The sequence below is a fragment of the Varroa destructor genome, unplaced genomic scaffold (genome assembly GCF_002443255.2).
Source record: "Varroa destructor unplaced genomic scaffold, Vdes_3.0 BEIS01000005.1, whole genome shotgun sequence".
Lineage (NCBI taxonomy): Eukaryota > Metazoa > Arthropoda > Arachnida > Mesostigmata > Varroidae > Varroa > Varroa destructor.
Window position 1 is genome coordinate 29,941,414 of NW_019211458.1, and position 19,647 is coordinate 29,961,060.

Here is a 19,647-nt window from a genome sequence, read left to right on the forward strand (position 1 = left end):
TTTTGCCCACGTTTCAACGGTCAACAGTTCGGACCGTGTACTACCGAATCGAGTTGAATAGCACAATGTCGAGCGGTCAATGTGGCCATTGCTGAAAGAGCGTATAAGGACATTTGCGTAGAAAGAAGTCTGCTGGTAGCAGGCCCTAGGAGGTATAAAAAAAAAAAAAGACCATGCGGAGGTGAAGATGACAACGGTCGCTTTGACATAGTGGCACGTGGAGCCAGACGATCGATCCGACTTTGCCACAGAGCTCTTTCAGTCAACGCAGCACGAGCGAATCAAACGAGGTAGATTTGGTATAGCTGTAACGTATACATTACAACCCTAAAAACTAGCCATCGGAATAGAAGTTCAATGAACCGAGGTAGACCATTTTTGGTACCCCCATGGCGTATGTTCGATATTTATAGTTGTTTTTAAATTCGACACTGAAACATAACTGGTACACATGATCGGGACAATAGGTCACAAGCGCAAAAGACTTTACCGTTTACTTCAACCATCGACATAGATATGTCGCAGCAATTATATCATACATTGATGCCATTGTTATACATATATATATATGTACTGCTGATACTGTCTTTTTAGACGAACGTTTAAACTTGTAACTTAGTCAATTTGCATTTCTGCGATCCGTATATACTTCTTCTTCACCGTTAGTCCTAACCCGAACGCTCATAGATTGATCCGTAGCAGCAGAATAAATGGACAGTTTCTCGCCTTATCACAGGGGGAAATCGATCAGCGGTACGCAATTACTTAGAGAATTTTGATCTGAGTTTAGGATGGATTTGTCTTTTCCACAATGTCGTATTGCGTTCTAGCCACATAGTGCCATCACCACTTGGTATGAGTTTACAATTTAGATAAAACAAAGGACATGGAATCAAGGATACGCTATTAGCAAACGTTATTTATAATAGAAGAAACAAAGATACTGTAGCTGAAATTTGGCAGCAATAGTAGAGGTGAAAAGCGATAAGGAGAACGATAAGAATATTATTTATAATGGAAATACCAATGAGCTAGTAGACCAATTCTAATGAATCCTTACGGTCTGAGCAGTGTGAAACGATAAAGCACACATGCAAAAGAATAGGTTCTGAAAGGCTCGATTGTCAGTGTCAGATCAAACGAGTCGGCAACTTGCTAAGTCAGCATGCCTATATGCAACCTGGCTGATTTTGTTAATGCTAGGCGTCAACCTGGGACAAAGGAGCCTGGTAGAATGGCCGGAAGCCTCGATCGCGCCTGAACTTTGAATCTCGTCACCCAATATCAGCCAGTTACGTGTTCGTACTTTACATCCCCCGACATAGCAGTTACCAAAAACGTACTATCGTTATCTTAGATGTAACACAAGATATAGCTTTACATGCAATTAATATGTTATGTTTTGATATCACCTTGTTTAATCGGGGTATCATAGACCATTATTTATGGCTTACCACCGACTTGAAAGTTTTTTACAGTTTTAACAAAGTTTCCAGCTCGGTGCCTCTCAAAAAGGAAAATACATCCTACGCTCGAAACAACCAGCCATCATCATGTCTATGACCTATACCGCACATAAATATTGACGCTCTGCACCTCGCTATTTCGCTTTTGTTTTGCCGCGCCTTTGTGTGGTAACAGCTCAGGCGTACAGCAGCGATACAGAGGAGTACGCCCTTGGGGGTGCCTTGAGCATAGCCCACTTGTTCGCCTCGCAATGGCCGTCTTGACTCGCGCACGCGCCGGCATCCGCAGTCAGCCCAGCCAGACTCCACGACCCCCCGGTACCGCCCTCGTCCAGTCCTTATCCGCCCGTCCCGCCTTTGTCTCCATCATCCCGGTCAGCCACAGCAGCAGCAGTTGCCGTCGCCGCATGTCTGACCCAGACGTCACTCATCTCCCCGTTCGGATCCCAGCCACCGATTTCTAGTGGAGCTGCCAGCAGTCATAAGTCCGCCGCATCTGGAACAGCAACTGGACACAGCAGCAGCAACAGTAGCAATCCAAACACTAATCGACGCCATCTCAATCAACCACCTCAGTCGATACCGGCCAAACATCTTGGCCCACCTCGATATGAGTGGTACGTATGCTGGTATTAGAAGAAAAGCGAAATGATCCAAATTGTGTTATTTCGTGCCAATAAGAAGCCCTGGATATCGTTAGAACTTAGTGAACGTTGCTATCCCACGCTAAGGATGCTCGCCTACATTTGGAACGTATTACTTCTCATAATTGAAAGCTATTTATTTATAGAGATATAAGATAAAACGAATGTTAAAGGTCACCCAGGTGACGATACAAGCAAAGGTCAGTTGTAACCCAGGCTGATCTATTGATTGCTGATACTAACGTGTCTCAGGTAGATCTGATGACTACAGGACATAAATAGCTGTTGACAACATCGGTAAAAATCAACCTATGGACAGAATGACTAGCATTTACCTAACTAGTACATAATATTTAGAGTTCAATAGGTGGCCTTACCTTACAGTGTTTTCGTGTATACTAACCCACTAATGTATAACAATATATTAGTGGGATAGTCGTTTGTAAAATATTGCGGCAGACAAATTACTGATATACTTAAACTGTTATCAATTTTCAAGCTGCATTTGCCGCAATATGAAAATGGTCGCATTAACCAGTCGACTACTCTAACAAGAACACATTTCTTAATTCGATTGATTTTCATCACCGCCACCTCGTAAAGTCCTCCGTCGCCGGCGCTGTCTTCATCATCCGAGGATTTGTCAGTCTGCTCCGAGACGTCGAATTCTGCCGGCTCTGGATCGTCCTCAGGCTGTTCGTCTGGATCGAGTGACGCCAGCGGCGGTGAAGCCGGCGAAGATGATGATGAAGACAGTAGTCAGCCATCTTCGGAGGATGATGAAGGAATCGAGGGGGAAACTGAAGCCGGGATCGAGACTGAAGGTGAAGCTGAAGGCGAGGACGAGACCGGCAAAAGTGAGCTGAGAAAATTGCGCCGCTGGGGCCTTAGCCCACCGGCTTGGAGCGATGAGGCGCCTTGGTGCGAGCTAGACTCACCATGCGAACTCGAAGCAACTCTGCAACTGCTTCAGGAGGTTCTCACTGAACGACTTAAGGGTGACAACTATAATACTCTGGGCAACCTGCTGCACTTCTACAATGAGTTCAGGTCAGCACATTGCTATTATTACCTTACGTCAAGCCTTTCCTCGATCGTTAGTTATTATTTTTCTAAATAAATATGGCATAAAGTATAATCTGAATACCCAGCTCGTAGTATGAAATTTTTTAATGTTTCGGATAGACACATCTAGGTTTTAGATTGACTTCACAAAATGATACAGGTTCAAAGAAATGCACACTTCAAGCATTAAAGATGAATGTAAGAGACACCATACTCAAGACCAATTAGACGTTGGCGCAATACAAGGCATAATATTAAATCTGAGTTTTGTTCTTTTTTTCAGAGCGAGTGAGTGCAGTGTGGCTGATTTCTACCGCAGCTATTCGGCTCCGGTGGTATCGCAGGGCCTATCTTGTGTCGGCCTCTCGTTGCGGCTCCGAGACGCTGTCGCAACACGTCTGCCAGCTCTAAGACATTCTGTCGTCATGGCGTCTTGCGAAGAGTGGGTGGAAGATCTTGACGAGTACGTGTTACAGCCTGACCCCGGCGTGGATACGGTCAAAGAGCACGTAATGCTAGCGGTACGCATCCGCTGCCGGGCGACGGACCAACGCGTGCTCGTGCTGCTTGATAGTGGCTATCACGTACCTCGACTTGTTGTCGTCACATCGGATCGAGCGTGGCCGCACACTGGTCGATTCGTGCAGAGCGATACGGCCAAGTCGCGAAAAGAGTACGAGTTCTGCTGGAAAAATGATGGATACGTACATTGGACGATTACGGAGACCCGGAAGGGTAATACCAGTGTAAGTAATAAGTTATGGGATTAGGATACAAGCTAGAATCGTCGAGGTTGCCAGTGATATGGCATCGGTCATATCGGTAACAATTATAACACGATGCTGGCAGAATATGCATATAGCTTACTTGTTTATAACAATATTAGCATGAATAGGTGTATATGGATGATGTTTCCGTGCGCTTCCTGTCGCTATAGCGGTCAAACGGAAAGTATGGCTGTTGTTCGCATACTAAGAGTCTCTAGTTTGACTCTAGAGTCAAACCATCTTGTACTGATATGAAATAAGTGTTTGTTTTGCTTATAGACGTGGAGTAACCTGATTTACACTCGGGGTAGTTTCGAGTCTTCGTTGGGTTATTCTGAGAAGCGGAACCTTCTCTACGACTTCCGTACGGTCGTAGCTCGAGACGAATATGGCCCATGCGCAGGTGTATACGTGAAATTCAACGAACCCAACTGGAATGCCCATTTTACCATATTCTATAAGGTACGCCAGCCCTTGTGACATCTGTATGGGTGGGCTCTTCGTTACGTCGACTCACGACGAAGCGCCTGCAACTGACGTTCTGAATACGTATCAAAGATCAATCTAACAGTAATATGTAACAATATAGTAAAGGTACTGTACAGGGAAAGTTTGCACATATAGTGCGTGCCAGCCTAATGTGTTCTCTACGAGCGTAAACTATATCTGAATCAATGATGTCCAGTACATAAATATGTTAACAATATATAATTTAGTTAAAGGAGATTGAACACTTGTCTCGTATTTTGTTGTATATACGTTACTGGCAGGACCAAAATGGAAAACGCGTAGAGTCGAAATTTCCAGTATCGTCGGTGATCCGTGAACAGGTGTTTATGGCGGGCATAGCTGAGGTAGCCGCTAGACTAAACATGACAAAAGATAAGCTCGTCATTCTGCTGGAGGATTCGGCGAGGATGTACGCCGACCATGACTTCATTCGAGAGCTCCTGCACCTCAACTACCTCGTAGATCCGTTCGAGCAGGCGCGGCCACTCATCGACTAAGGTCGCATTCGTTGCTGACATTTACGATAGGATCGCGAAGCGCCATTCGTAAAGACCACGTGCTTCGGCCGTATCATCGACGCGCCAAGACGATAAATAAGGAATAAGCTTCATGCAACTACATATGCACATCTATAAGAGACAAAGGACATCTGGCCTAAAATCTACTACAATTAACTAAAACTTTCCCTTTGAAATATACACAAGAAGCATGTACTGCATGCGTGTTTGTTTATTATCTACAACACGGAACGTTGTTCTGGCTTCATTTTGCGGATGTATAGGAAAATATATATTTACCAACAATGGCCGCTAAAGAGCAATCGCGTTACTTCTGAAAGTAATGCTAGTTAAACTTTACACCCTGCTTTATATTACTATAGATATAATTTTGGCGAACGCTTTTCTCAATCTATTCCTTCAACGATCATTAATGAGTTGATGAACATGGTTTGTCCCACAAGTTACGGCCGTAACGAACAGGTAAACCCTGGACACGCGGTACGTAATTGGGTAACTGTGGCGTTCAACTGTATATCGATCACTGTTAAGTGCACATATCTGTAATGAATTACTATTTAGTTTGTTAAAAAACCTGTAGATTGCAAATCGACTGATCCCTCTTATATTATTCATGCTATTTGGCCAGATTATGTCCAGTCGGTACAATATAACACGAGAGATCAAAAAATAACCAAAGATGTATTGGTAATTGTTAACAAATAACTAAGTAGCGAATTGGTTATCAATGAAAAATAGCTGATTGAAAGTGTTCTAAGTCAACTATAATTATGCTCTGTATAGCGTTGATCCAGGACGAAACAGCTTGAAACGTATGGATGCTGGCCATATAAGCATTAGGCTTTGTATTTGCAGGCTCTATTACTAACTGAATATATCCCGTGATGATCTTTTGGATCAAATCGGAAAATCGCACTCGTTATGGTTGGGATATGCAGGCAATTTCGGCAATATTAGGTATCCAACTAGTCCCTATCATGCGAATTGGTTGGCTTTGTTGAATTTTTTTAAATACACTCAGTTCTGAAATGTCGGGACAGTGACATTCAGGGTACGGGACGTCTTGCTTGAAGCAAAGCTTATGAGGACCTTTGTACTGGCAAAAAGCGATCCATCAACAGTCGTTGCCATTATGGCACAACCCTTGGGCAACTGTAACCGTCTAATGTAATCACGCAACCATGGCATGCGTCCAAGCTAGCTTCCTCTTTTCTCAGTTTCGATCAGTCACTTGTACGATAGAAGATGGAAGCAAAAAGCTTATCGACAACGCTGAAAATTTTATTGCTTTTATTTATGGAAATTTATTTGCTGGTCCATGTTTATTTGACATCCACTTACACCCAGTTTCTCAATGTCTGCTTTAGCCTCAACACGAACAAAGCATAAGGCATGATTGTCCAAGGCATCACGGCATTTCTGAGATACCGCGCCTGAAGAACGACCAACCATCTCCTAATTTTCCGAATACCGCAATTCTGGCTGAATCGCTAGTTCTAGAGCGGAAGTTCATCATCAGCAAATTACGTAGTAGACACTATTTCGCTAAGGGCGTTCTACATATGCCCTTCCATTATAATGCAACGCTATACGGAGCTGCGATTCCTCCATAGCACATCACCGCAAACAGCCAAAAATGCTAATTTTAGTGCGTTTGAACCAGTTCTATAACTTTAACTGCACGGCAACGTGCTTGAGAACAGGAAAACCGCAGGCACTTTTACCTGCAGTTTTTCCTGTTCAAGAAATCGCTGCCAGCCGCGACGAGACCTACAAGAATGCTGATGGAACTTCCCATGCCCCGACCAAAAGACTAACAGATTATGCGAGAGGACTGGAAAATGTAAAAAAATACTTTTTACGAGCCTGGAATCATGACGCAAATATCAGCGATATGTTATTTTCTATATTTAAGTGATCGAATTGTGCAAATCAAGACAAACAATAGAATAAAGACTACATCGGGCGTCTTTGACGAAAACATCGGCCTCATATCGTGCTTTAGTTAATTTACTGGCTATTTGTGTAGTTTCAGATCACAGTAGGTAACTGTCCTTATTTTTTCCTTGTAGTTCCCAATGCGTCGATCGGCAAAAAACGTGGCGATCTTCCTTTATATTGCATGTTGGCCGTTTCTAAATATTTGCTTTGATTGCGGTTGAATGTTTGTTGGTTGTGGGTTTTGTTTATATATTCAGTTGCTTTTTCCTTTAAATACAAACAACTTGAAAGTATGCACCACCTTCTCGAAACTTGACGAAAACTTGGAAAACTTGCAACGCGTACGAAACCAATCGATGTGCTGTTCATGACTACTACGACCTCTGTCACGCTACGAGGCAATAACCTTACAAATAAACAACGGTTCTATTGTTTCAGAACTAATGTTAGCTGGTATTAAATTAGTACGTTTTGTGGGATAACAGGACCTAAAGCCGTCAGACAACAAATTTTCCACTTAACGAAAAGCCGGTATGAGAAGCGCGAACTTATTTTGGCCTTTGTTTATAACACTGCCAGAAGAAGCAGTCTCTTTTATTCCTAATAAACATGAAACGTTCGCGTCGTTCATAAGGCTTTCTGTATCTGTCTTATTTGGTAGAAGATTGTCAAGCTCAGGCGATTTCAAAGTTTCAATATACGAGCTGCAATAAAAATAACTTAGTTCAGCCTTCGCAATGTTTTCCTATGATTTTCTACAAATACCAATTTTCTGTCATAGACGGTAATGTTCTTTGTTCCGTTATCACGAGCGATGTTCATATACTTCTACAAGTTTTTTCCGTTTCTGTTAGTAATAGTATTTTGGGACAGGATTGTATTCCGTAAGCGAGAACATTAAAATACGATTTTTGAGAACTATTTCTTACGTTTGTCCAGCCACTGAGCGTACATTCTCGACGAGCCATGCGTCCCCGATGTTTTATCTAAGCCAATTGATTATAATTCAGTCGTTTTAACTCTCTGATAAGTAAGAAAAAGTACATACATCTGACGCACGAAAAGATTTAATACACTGCGATGAGTTACTGCTCATCTGAATGTAAAGAACCACATTCTGCTAGTCGGGTCACTGCCTCTTTGCGGTCTGCGCTGCACTGCATTTCTGGGTGGTCGATACGCCTTATGGGTGGTGTTGGGACATGAATGACCATAAACCCGTTGCAATAGCCCAAATTGAGACAACGGCACTTTCGGCGCACTTTAAAAATATCCAATTTTGCGCTTTTAATTAGTACTCGACTAGGTCGTTTTTCAGTTCAAATCGATACTGTTTAATTAAAAGACTCAGTAAGACTACCTACGACCTTGACGAGCCTAGAACCTAGAAATACATTTCAAATCTTCTAATGATTCTAATTTAATACTTACAGTATAATCATCACTCAACTGATGTGGCGAGTACCTGCTCTCTCGATTCGAGTTAGCGTTTACCTAATTCTAAAACAAAGAAACGCTTTAGGCCAACGGATATCTTGTACACTCGAATTCAAGTTACGTTTATGAACGCCGCACGAAACCAACTTCAGTGTGTAAATGAAGTAAGAAAGGCATCACGGATATTACTTTCATATTTTAACTTGTGCCTGCTTGCAATCTATATCTTTTAAGGAAGAAATACGCCAGTCTCTGAGAACAACCCCACACTTTAGGAAAGGTCAATTTTTATCTAAACACTCCAGTGGTATTCGTTTAACTCAAAAATACGTTGCTATAGTTATGCTAGGTCAAATTTTGCATCTCACAGACATCTGAAGTCGTGATAAAGATACATTTTCGACGCCCTTTTTGGACTTGTACACTTATATTCGAAGAAAAATGTGTCGATCCGTTATACTTAACGTCAGTGGAGGTTAGACGCTACCGATGTTATGTTGAATTAGAGCTACCGATACATATAGCTGTATCTAATATTTATATCAGAATGCGTCCCATTTCAATTCTGGAACGTCGAACTTACACGAGTGCTATCTCAGGGACATACAACAGCGATACAAGAGCCACTACTCGGAAAGTTACGCAATAGTTATGATAACATCATACGAGTTCAACTAGCACATGTTTGTTTAATCGTAGAAAAATTTAAATTTTATAATTTGTTTAGAGGTTAGATTTATAACTGTCTAACTATAGTTAAAGTTAAAAACGTAATGTCCTGTTCATACTCTTATTAACTAACTATATCGTTAACGTCGCCGACGACGCCGTGAGTTACTAAAGGCCGCTAAGGCATCCTAAATGAAAAAGAGCATTACTGTCCATCATAATTTGTAGGTAAAGATTCACTAGGAAGAACAACTAAATATTTTACCAACATCTCTTGTGGTCGCTTGTATTCTCACGAAGCTTTGGGTGATTTGTATCCGTAGGCCTATAATCATATCTTGTCATAATTCTTACCCGGTACGGTGTGTCATCTATCGTACTACAATCATTAAGTGGGCGCAATGGAGATTCATTGGAAGAATCTATAAACGGAAGGTTTTGGCGGACTCACTACGGAAGATTAAACCCTACAAGATAGGACTGACCGCTTCGTTATTACATCGAAAACTCTATGTTCCCTGCGTTCAGTTAACTAAAACAGTGATTTTGCTAAATTAATTCAATAGAGCCCCTCATACTGCTGCACGTAATAAACAACTGATTTCGTATAATCTTCAAAACTGATACGCTTCAAACGGGAAAGGGGTCCTCTGTGGGTTTATTTCACGTGTGGTCTAAGCCTAGGCGGGTCTCATTTAAGGTTTTGCCGACAGCATGTGTGTGTATATGAACATTTAGATCGAAATTCAAGTGTCAATTTTCGGATACATTTAGAAATAAAAACGTCTTCTATATAAAATATATTAATAGATATTTAGAAAAGCTTATTCGGAATAGCTTTTCTCTGACCTTGGAGCATGTTTGTATATTAGATATTTAGTTTACTGAAGCCATTTAGAAAATTATGTTTCTAAAATATGTTTGTTTATCAAATGTGCATAAGCTATATATATAGAAGATTCGTTTACAACCCATGACAATAATAATAACAATATATACGCACTGTGTAAAAACGAGCTTATATATAGTGACAGTAATATTAACCGTTTAGCCTGGTAAAATTCTATCCTCAAACAAACTATGTTGCTTTTTTTTGTTCAATTCCGATTGAGCCGGTTTTAAAGTACTACTCTATTTCACGCTAGCTTTGGGCCTAAACACTTTTTATTTCGCTTTGGAACTCTACTATATGAAACAATTTCTAATCGTAGTACCGGACGTCAAACTCAAAGCGTTTATTTAACTTCACGCTAATCGTTTTTTACGAGGCAGACAATTCAAAATGTCGCGCGCTGTCCACTCTACGGTGTTAGTGACACCAACGTATGTGGCTGTTTTAAATTTTCGCGCGCCTCCGTCTCTGTTGAATCGCCCATCAAATGCATTTCTGGCGCGAGTCGAAGACAAAGACGAAACCGAAACCGAGACACGGACGGGCGGCGTGCGGACCGCGCAGTTTTAGTGATTGATTTCTCTAATATTGTCCATAAATTGACATTGGATACGGACTAAAGATGAATCTTCTGCAAATTTTACAGAAGACGCTGTCTCCTGGTGAGTGTTAGGTAGTTCTATCGCCGTGCGAACACTCGGAATGTCAGGCTGTCTTCAGTCCGAGACTTTCTAATACATTAGGCTCTACTCGATCATGGCCAAGGCTAGTAACGTTCGTTTAATATAGGGTTCAACTCTGTGTCAAAGCTCTTAGATGTTGTGCTCCATTCGCCATCAAACACGCTACAAAACATCACATTGTAGGGCATCATCACCAAGTGGCAGACTTGTGTTTGTGGTGTGTATACCGATTACCGTTGCGAGCCGTTGGCAACGGTTTTTGCCAATATTTCTTTGCTTTTACTTTGGCAAACGTAATCGGCTTGCCTAGTTTGTTCCATTGCTGTCGTAAGCAGTGTTGTTTTGATAATGTTGTGCTGGTGTGTGCTCTCTCCTCGAAGTGAATTTCGCGTGACATGACAAATTACGTCTAGCCAGCACTGAACACTGAGGTATCCAAATTTCGATTGCGATTTGAAGAAAGTTGTGAAGGAACTGAAAATTGGTAGCAATTTGTATTCCCATGCGCCGTTTGCTGTATAACTAGAGTTTGCGTTTGCTCATTATTGATTATTGATTGTGCTTTCCTGTCAATTGCAGACAAAACCGAGCTCGAATGTGCTTTACGGTTTCTCGAGGAGGCAGCAAAACAGAATCCGGTAAGTGGCCGTAACAAAGCGCGTTCAATGGGTTGGTATCCGGCAGTGTCCATGTGTGTCACTCGGTTCAAATGACGACACCAATACCTCGTCAAAGTTTATCTTGATTTTCGTTATGCTCGAAACTTTGCGTGTGTGCGGCGATGCCGGCTTCTTGAAACTTAACAAATAATGAGATTGGCGCTTACCTCATTTAATTGGCATGGGTAATTCTAGTATTGCAATGAGTAAAATGTGGAAAACGGCACCAGTGCTCAAGATCGATCCGACAAGTTCGATGGTCATTTATGGTGTCAGTTTGTCACCTTAGCTAACCTAATAACTAGGAAAATCCATCCGAAAACGGTTATCATTGTGCCAGTTACGGACTGACCGAAAGAACGAGAGGAAATCCTGGACCCCAATGATCACTCACCTAGATTGTATTGCTGTATTGTTGTTGTTGTTAGGGTTGTAAGTGTGCGGATCATCCATGACATGGGACGGCGGAAATATCATTTCCAAATATATGCAAAGTGAGCAAATATGTCCTGGCAGTTTGGTTACTGAGTATCGTGCATTACTTGATCATAACGAACGTATTCTTCAAGGGTCTGGTGTGGCTAGTAACGCATTGATGTTACAATAGTACCGCTCTATAATGGGGACACAAGAATTGCCTAGGTCATAATATACCTCGATCAGAGTAGTAGATCTCTGCGTATTTGAAAACGAAGTATGTTAAGGCGTGTCATCGGCATACCCGAAGGCAATCAAGGGTGCTTCCTTTTCGGATTTCACGCGACTTTTCTCCAGCTGTCACACCCGAGCATAGGGCAGTAATAGGCCATTGTCGAGGTTGATTGGTGAGTCATTGCTTGCGTTATATATAGACATACAATCAAAAGTAATTAATATTTTTTTTGTGATAAGAATAGCAGGATATACAAAGACAGTTGGATGGTCAATTTGAATTTGGGGGGTCTATAAATGAATCGAGATGTCTAGATCACAAGTGATATAATATATCAGGTGAAATTTTTTTCGTATGTTGTTATGGAGAGATGTATACACGTGTCTTGACAAAATTAGTAATTAAAATATTGAAACAACAGCAAAACGCTGATACTGCTTGAACGTATTCACTTTCGCGTTAACATTTCGTATACCATATTAATTGCAGTTAACGCCAAGTTCTGTAAACACGTTTTCAAATCGTTTTGCTTACCGATATAGAGTTTATAGAAATAAAGCTGGGATTCTTCTGGTTATCCTTTCGGATGCATCGCCAACGACGAAAAGCACATCTATATATATATATAAAGGCTTTGGTAATGTATTTACAGTGTTTGACGATAAACTGAAATTAAGATGGTATACAAAATGTTAGCCAAACTTTGCAGTTTCGATCGAATGCGTTCAAGAGCAGTATCGTGTTTCGCCGTTGATACAATGTGTTAACTTGTAATTTATGCTTATTTCAATCTGTGTGACGCAATCTTCGTAGCGAACATGGTAGTATGTTATAATTGATTGTACTGTTACAAAGATCGGCGAAAGCAATTGGATTTTCTAAACTTTTTAGAGGTGTGCGAATAAGACGTGCGATCGCACTGTTCATCTACTTCCTATTGGTGGTTAACGTAAATGCATAAATATGTAAAGTGTGCAATGATCCGATAGAATTCCGAAATTCCAATATAGGAAAATATCAGTGTTTGCCAGAGGTTAATTGGAATTGGGCTGAGAGAAACTCGATATAGACATATTTAGTTTATAAAACGACAGAGAAAACCACTTACAGTATATTCGAGACGGCCCTATCTGAATTCCGCATACTAGTTTGTTCCATCTTTAGATCGTCGTTAGAGATTTACTACCGTCCTTAACTGGAAGGTGTAATATGTCGATAATATTGCTAATATAAGCCTATGAATGTATGATAGCGCAGTGGGCAACATGTTTGTGTACTAAGCTTAAGGACACGTGGTGGTCTAAATGGTCCGAAGTCGGGCGTAAACACGCGGTTCGTTTCATGCTGAAAGGAACATTGTGCTCATTTAATTTTACGTAGTTCTACTATCAATGGGTCTCAGTAGTTGATCTTAACAGATGTTAACACAACTACATTAGTGCACAACGTCTCTTCGACGATGCGCACATCGTTGTTGTTATTATTTAGTAACCTTCGTCACTATTAATCTTCACGCATTCTCTCTTACGATGCTATCCTAATACTAATAAACTCTTCTAAACTCTGGAAGCAGGTGTGTTGAAAAACGAATCAACCACTTCAAGCCGTTTGTGCTTGTTGCCTGATGGCCCTTTTACTTTATCATTACAATCCTTAATGTGCAAAGGAATACAGTCGTTGCAATAAAGTGTGCAAACAGAACGCTTCTGTTTCGCTTGTATAGTACAAGTCATAACGACTGTTATGAATTTAACCTAAGGGAACACAAAGCGAATAATTGGATTTTCTGTAAGTTTTTACCGCAAGGCAGCCTGATTTCTATTTTCCAGTTTCATTGAGTGTTTGGCGTATCCATGCGCTAATTTTCTCTACTTTATAGTAACCCAGTGTCCAGTCCTTTCCGATAAATTTGTAGTGTTTGTAAAATCTGAATTGTATAATAATAAAAGGAATCATACAATTTCTCAATGTATGCGTCTGTTGCCTTCTTTTTGCAGTTGAGATTTATTCAAGAGCTAACAGAGGTGCTAGCCAATCCCACAAATCCAGGACCCTGTCGAGTGGCTGCTGGTCTTCAAATCAAGAACCAGCTGACCTCGAAAGATGTTGAAACAAAGCGCATGTACCAGCAGCGGTGGCTGTCGTTCCCTCCGGACCAACGGCAAATTGTTAAAAACCACTGCCTCGGATGCTTTGGCACAGAGACAGAGCGGCCATCAGCGGCTGCGCAAGTAGTCGCGTACATCGCCATTGCGGAACTGCCCACGGAACAGTGGCCGGAGCTGATGCAGATCCTAGTTTCTAATGTTGCAAACGCGAACTCAACGGAAATGCTAAAGGTAATTGGTTCAGCTAAATTACATGACTAGATATACGAGCGCCTTATAGCGTTGATCGGTAGCGGCAGGATGGACATTGGAGGAAAGTCAAGTCAGTGTTACTTCCACGTTAGTTGCGTAATACATCTGTGAAAATCATACAGTGAAACGTGAGATTTCCGAAAAAATTGTTTTATTGATTTACCCTTTCTTTCCAGGTTGTCACATTGGAGGCCATTGGTTATATTTGTCTAGAAATTGAGCCCATCGAAGTACTCGCTGCCCGGTCCAACGAGATCCTGACCGTTATAGTGCACTGTATGCGTAAGGAAGAGACGTCCGATCGCGTGCGACTAGCCGCAACAAACGCCCTTCAGAATTCACTCGAATTTAGCAAGGCTAACTTCAGTAATGACAATGAGCGGCACTATATTATGCAGGTAAGAAAAGATGGCTCTTAAACGGGCTGAAATGTCGGGGCCGACCCTGTCTTATTGCTTCTTGAAAGCACGTTTTCCCGAAGAATCGGTTTCTTGATGTATTTAGGTACTCTGTATGAACTATTATGAACGTTCTAACATTACTGTCCGAAAAACGATCAATGACTACGTACTTCATAGTATACCGCACGCGATTCTATTAGTTTGGTTGCAGGAAAACGTTATAATAAGGTATGAAAAATACTAATAAATAAATTAACTGTTGTATTCAGTGGGTAAATGTCGATGTCGTAGAATTTAATAGGTGATAGCAGGAATTAGGAATAGCTGGCGGCAGTATGTATATCATACTTAAAACTCACATATAAAACTCGAATTTTCTGAAATCTACATCTTAACTGCTGTTCGTGCTGGTACTTTATCATATAGGTTATCTGTGAGACAACACAATCGTCGAATCTCCTCGTGCGTGTAGCAGCCCTACAATGCCTCGTTAAAATCATGTCTCTCTATTACCAATACATGGAGCACTACATGGGTCCAGCACTTTTTGCTATCTCGACGGAGGCGATAAAATCTGAGCTTGACGACGTAGCACTGCAGGGTATTGAGTTCTGGTCAAATGTCTGTGAAGAAGAGATTGACCTGGCGATTGAGGCTTCTGAAGCGGCGGACGAGGGGCGACCGCCTCAACGCACTTCGATGCATTATGCCAAGGGCGCCATTCAGTATCTGATGCCACTGTTAACACACTGTCTTATGAAACAAGACGAAGCTGATGACGAAGATGAATGGAACGTCTGCAAGGCCGCAGGTGTTTGTTTGGTTTTGCTAGCAACCTGCTGCGAGGATTCGATCATTCCGCACGCCTTGCCATTTGTTCAAGCCAATATAAAGCACACGGACTGGCGACATCGAGATGCAGCAGTCATGCTGTTCGGCAGTGTGCTCGAAGGTGCCGATTCAGCGAACACTAGGCCTCTGGCGGACACAGCTATGGGTCCGCTGATCCAGATGTTAAACGACGAATCCGTTGCGGTGCGTGATTCGACGGCGTGGACGCTTGGCCGGCTCTGTGAGAATGCGCCCGATGTCGCACTCAATCCGCAGTACCTTGAGCCCCTCCTTAGGGAGTTGATTCGAGGACTGTCGATGGAACCGCGTGTTGCTACTAACGTTTGCTGGGCACTAAACAGTCTTGCGCAAGCGGCATATACACAGGCTCAAAATGAACTAGCACTGGGACAGGAGCCAGAAACCTATTGTTTAACACGCTACTTTGAAGGCATTATCACAAAGCTTCTTGAGACGACGGAACGGGCTGATGGGAACCAATCTAATCTCAGGTGAGATAGGTTACAGAACTTCACTTGAGTCGGTTCCATAAAATTATAATCTACGAGTCGTTTCGTCACATCTTCTAGTTGGTTGGGTTATTCTTCGCTTGCGCACGTATTAAATGCCATTATAGTTATTGTTGTATCCAACCATATTACGAACATTTAGAAAGCAACTCGTATTTTCTGTGCGCGTAATAAAACATTATAGCAGGCGTCGGTTCAAGATATTTGCTCATATTAAATGCCGTGAATGAGGCATTTGGCATACATTACATTTGCATGTGTACATTATATATTGTAATAATAACGGAGCTGAAAATGTACTCGCCTCTCGAATTTACCATGTCTGTGCCTTTGATCTTTTACAGGGGAGCTGCGTACGAATCGCTGATGGAAATGATGAAGAATTCCCCGAAGGATTGTTACCAGTGGGTACAAAGTATGACGATGGTTATCCTACAGCGTATTAACCACATATTGCAGATTTCGGCTACTGCTGTGAATGCGTCGCAACAGGAGAAGAGCGCATTATACGACCTGCAGTCACTCCTGTGCGCAACGCTAACGTCTGTTTTGCGAAAGATGACGCCTGAGGATGCCCCGAAGGTCTCGGATCTAATTATGAGTGCGTTGTTAGAAATGTTTAAGACAACGAACGGTCAACAGGAAAGTGGCGTCCAAGAAGACGCGCTAATGGCGGTTAGCACACTTGTTGAGGTACTGGGTCGCGGTTTCCTAAAGTATATGGACGCATTCAAGCCCTTCCTAGTTTTGGGTCTACGAAGTCATCAAGAGCATCAGGTGTGCATGGCTGCAGCTGGGGTCTGCGCTGACATCAGCCGTTCCATCGGCTCTGAAGTGGTTCCCTATTGCGATGAGATCATGACTTTGCTATTAGAAGCATTGAATGATCCCATACTGAATCGTTGCGTAAAGCCACAGATTCTATCAACATTCGGTGATATCGCTCTGGCGATCGGCGTCGAAATTCAGAAGTACGCTGAGGTCGTTCTGAATACGTTAGCGACAGCGTCGCAAGCTCAAGTCGATCGATCCGACTTCGAGAACATTGAGTACCTGAATGAGCTGCGCAATGGATGTCTCGACGCTTACACCGGGATTCTTCAGGGACTGAAGGGTGAAAACGGCTGCTCACCAACATTACAAGTACTATTGCCGCACGTGCCATTCATCGTACAGTTCGTCATGAGCATTGCACGCGATCCGGAAAAGAACGACTCGCTGGTTGCGACATCTTCCGGTTTGATTGGCGATCTGATCACCACATTCGGCCAGCAGGTCCTTTTGTTGGTTGACAACGAAACGATTTCCGAACTACTCACGGAGGGCCGGCGTTCTCGCACACACAAAACAAAGAGCCTTTCAATGTGGGCCACGAAAGAGATACGCAAGCTTAAGACTCAGAACAACTAAACAAAATAGGCTGCATGTTATTACATACAATACAAATACGAAACTAAAGAGAGAGGGAGAGATCGCGCGCAAGCGATCATGAGAGATGACAGCAGATATCTCGTCGAAGAAACGCAGAGATCCCGCTTGTCGTATAGCTGACTGACCGCAGTACCGTTTCGGAACCTGCGCAACGGTCTGTGATATAGGCATCATCCACAGCACGACTTACTCGGCAACGATGACAACAGCAACACCAGCAACACGAACACCAACACCAATAAAGCCAACATCCACGACACACATCGACGACTCAACAACACACAACGAAACGCAAGCGGACATTAGTATTATTATTGATCGAAGCGACAAGAGTGACAAGTCCCGTTTCAAATGCGCGATTTGAAGCATAGATGATGCGCCACCCCAAGAGTCTATGGTTTTAATTGTTCCCCTGTGCTCCGCGTTTCGCATAGTGAGCACGCACGGTCTTGGGATGGCGCGTAGCATATTTTACATGAGCACCGACTGATGAAAAACAAGTTGGCATGAAAGAAATAGTTCTTTGTTTTGTACATTTTTGGAAGCTGATGACGTTGTAATTTCAAATAAAAAAGAAATATAAAGTATAGATATAGACAACCAAACAAATAACTAATAACACGATTCTCATGTGGGTTGGGCAGGGCGGGAAAGGACAAGGGTTATAGTGTGTGGGAAGATTAATCATAAGTAGTGGACGGAAGATCAGCTGGACGTTGAGATAACGTTGCGCCTCGTAGTGACCACGACCGTGAAGATGGCAGAGTCCGGTTGAGCTAGTCTCTGTAGAACTATTATTTGTCCATTCCAAGTCAACGTGTTGACGTGTTTCGAATAGCAATATGAACATAATGATAATAAAACTAAATGAACAGTCAAACAATGGCTGTATAACATTGATGAAAACAATATTTGTTATTTAAAGCAGAAACGCGTATATATGTACAACGCCTAAGCGTGTTACCATAATTATGCTCTATTGGACAGTGCGTTGCTGGGACGAAAACAAGACTAGGGGCGATACGATACATCATCCACGAGTGGGGCATTGATAATAAGAGTACGGGTTGTCTCCGTATTGCGAATATAAAAAAGCGTCACTATGTTGACTTAAGCCAATGGTACCCCAGGTTGAGTTGGCTCAACCAGACTTATTTGCTAGGAGGCATACTCGTATGTCCGCATCCAGCTGTCCAAGCGCTGCTATAAAATGTAACATACAATGTATTCACTGGAGGTACACAACATCTAGATAGGCCCGTATAAATATTATATAAGTAAATATATAACTGTTAACTAAAAAAGCAAGAAAAATTAAATCTATAGCGATAATGGTGATGATGGTAGATGAAGACGAAGAAAAAACATAACAACAGGAACAGCAACAATGACAACAGCAACACCGCCACCACCACCAACAACAACAACAACAACAAGAACAGCGACAACAAGAACAGCAACAACAAAAACAACATCAACAAAAAAAGATCTGAACGAGACACGGTCGATACACTGACACTTGACAATCTGTGTGCTATCGGGTCCGGTCATTGGCGAGATATCCAATAAATTTTTTTAATTTTACCTCATCTGTTAAGCGTGTTTTTGTTATGCGAGGGAATAATTGGGCGGGTATATCTACAGCGGAAACAGAAGTCGCTATATTTTCTGGTCGATAAGTATATTTTTTGGTAAATACGTGTTCAAGATAAGAGTGTTATGTTTGTACAGAAAATGTGGAACAAGGTTTGCCAGTGTAGTTCTTTCTTTTGATATGCTTAATATAAGTGAGGAAACAATTTTGTCATATTGAATAAAAAGAATCAAGAGTAATTGAATGAAACGACCTGAAGCCTAGTCTACTAACCGAATTTAAATCTCCTTGGCAGTACCAACTAGCTTTAAGATGTTAGATACGAAAAATGGAAACTGAAACACATTCACTGTGAATCTATTAGGGCCTTCAATAAACAACTTCTTTTAAAGAAACGACTATCAAAAAGCAAATGCCATGATTTTAACAGCTTCCATGACGAAGCGTTTCGATAGCGTCTAGTATAATCCTGTACTGCTACCTACTGCGTTTATTACCTTAGAATGCCAATACGTATACCTATACCTAAAAAGAATTGCGTCGAGCATATAGTGGCGTTCTAGGCATCGTTCATTGATCACAGCAGCATCTAACGTA

The 19,647-nt window shown here is 42.0% G+C and overlaps 2 protein-coding genes across 4 annotated transcripts; both read left to right on the plus strand.

Annotated features, from left to right (window-relative positions):
* Window positions 1-1,730: 1,730 nt before the first annotated feature.
* Window positions 1,731-7,355, plus strand: LOC147755522 (uncharacterized; the record flags this gene model as incomplete). The annotated part of the gene is made up of 5 exons (XM_086990211.1): window positions 1,731-2,083; window positions 2,714-3,160; window positions 3,459-3,921; window positions 4,222-4,404; window positions 4,713-7,355. Coding segments are annotated over 5 exons (1,683 nt in total), but the record flags the coding sequence as incomplete, so codon positions are not given.
* A 3,056-nt stretch (window positions 7,356-10,411) lies between these two features.
* Fs(2)Ket (Importin subunit beta Fs(2)Ket) lies at window positions 10,412-19,045 on the plus strand. Of its 3 annotated transcripts, XM_022806710.2 has the most exons (6): window positions 10,412-10,571; window positions 11,172-11,230; window positions 13,901-14,242; window positions 14,440-14,661; window positions 15,091-16,007; window positions 16,370-19,045. In XM_022806710.2, exons 1-6 carry the CDS (start codon window positions 10,532-10,534, stop codon window positions 17,433-17,435), a joined length of 2,646 nt encoding a protein of 881 aa, XP_022662445.1. In that variant the 5' UTR covers window positions 10,412-10,531; the 3' UTR covers window positions 17,436-19,045. The 3 variants fall into 3 exon arrangements, with proteins under 3 accessions (XP_022662445.1, XP_022662446.1, XP_086846116.1); XM_022806711.2 differs by lacking the exon at window positions 11,172-11,230 and having other exon boundaries at window positions 10,428-10,571; XM_086989990.1 differs by lacking the exons at window positions 10,412-10,571; window positions 11,172-11,230 and adding an exon at window positions 12,055-12,075.
* The last annotated feature ends 602 nt before the right edge of the window (window positions 19,046-19,647 follow it).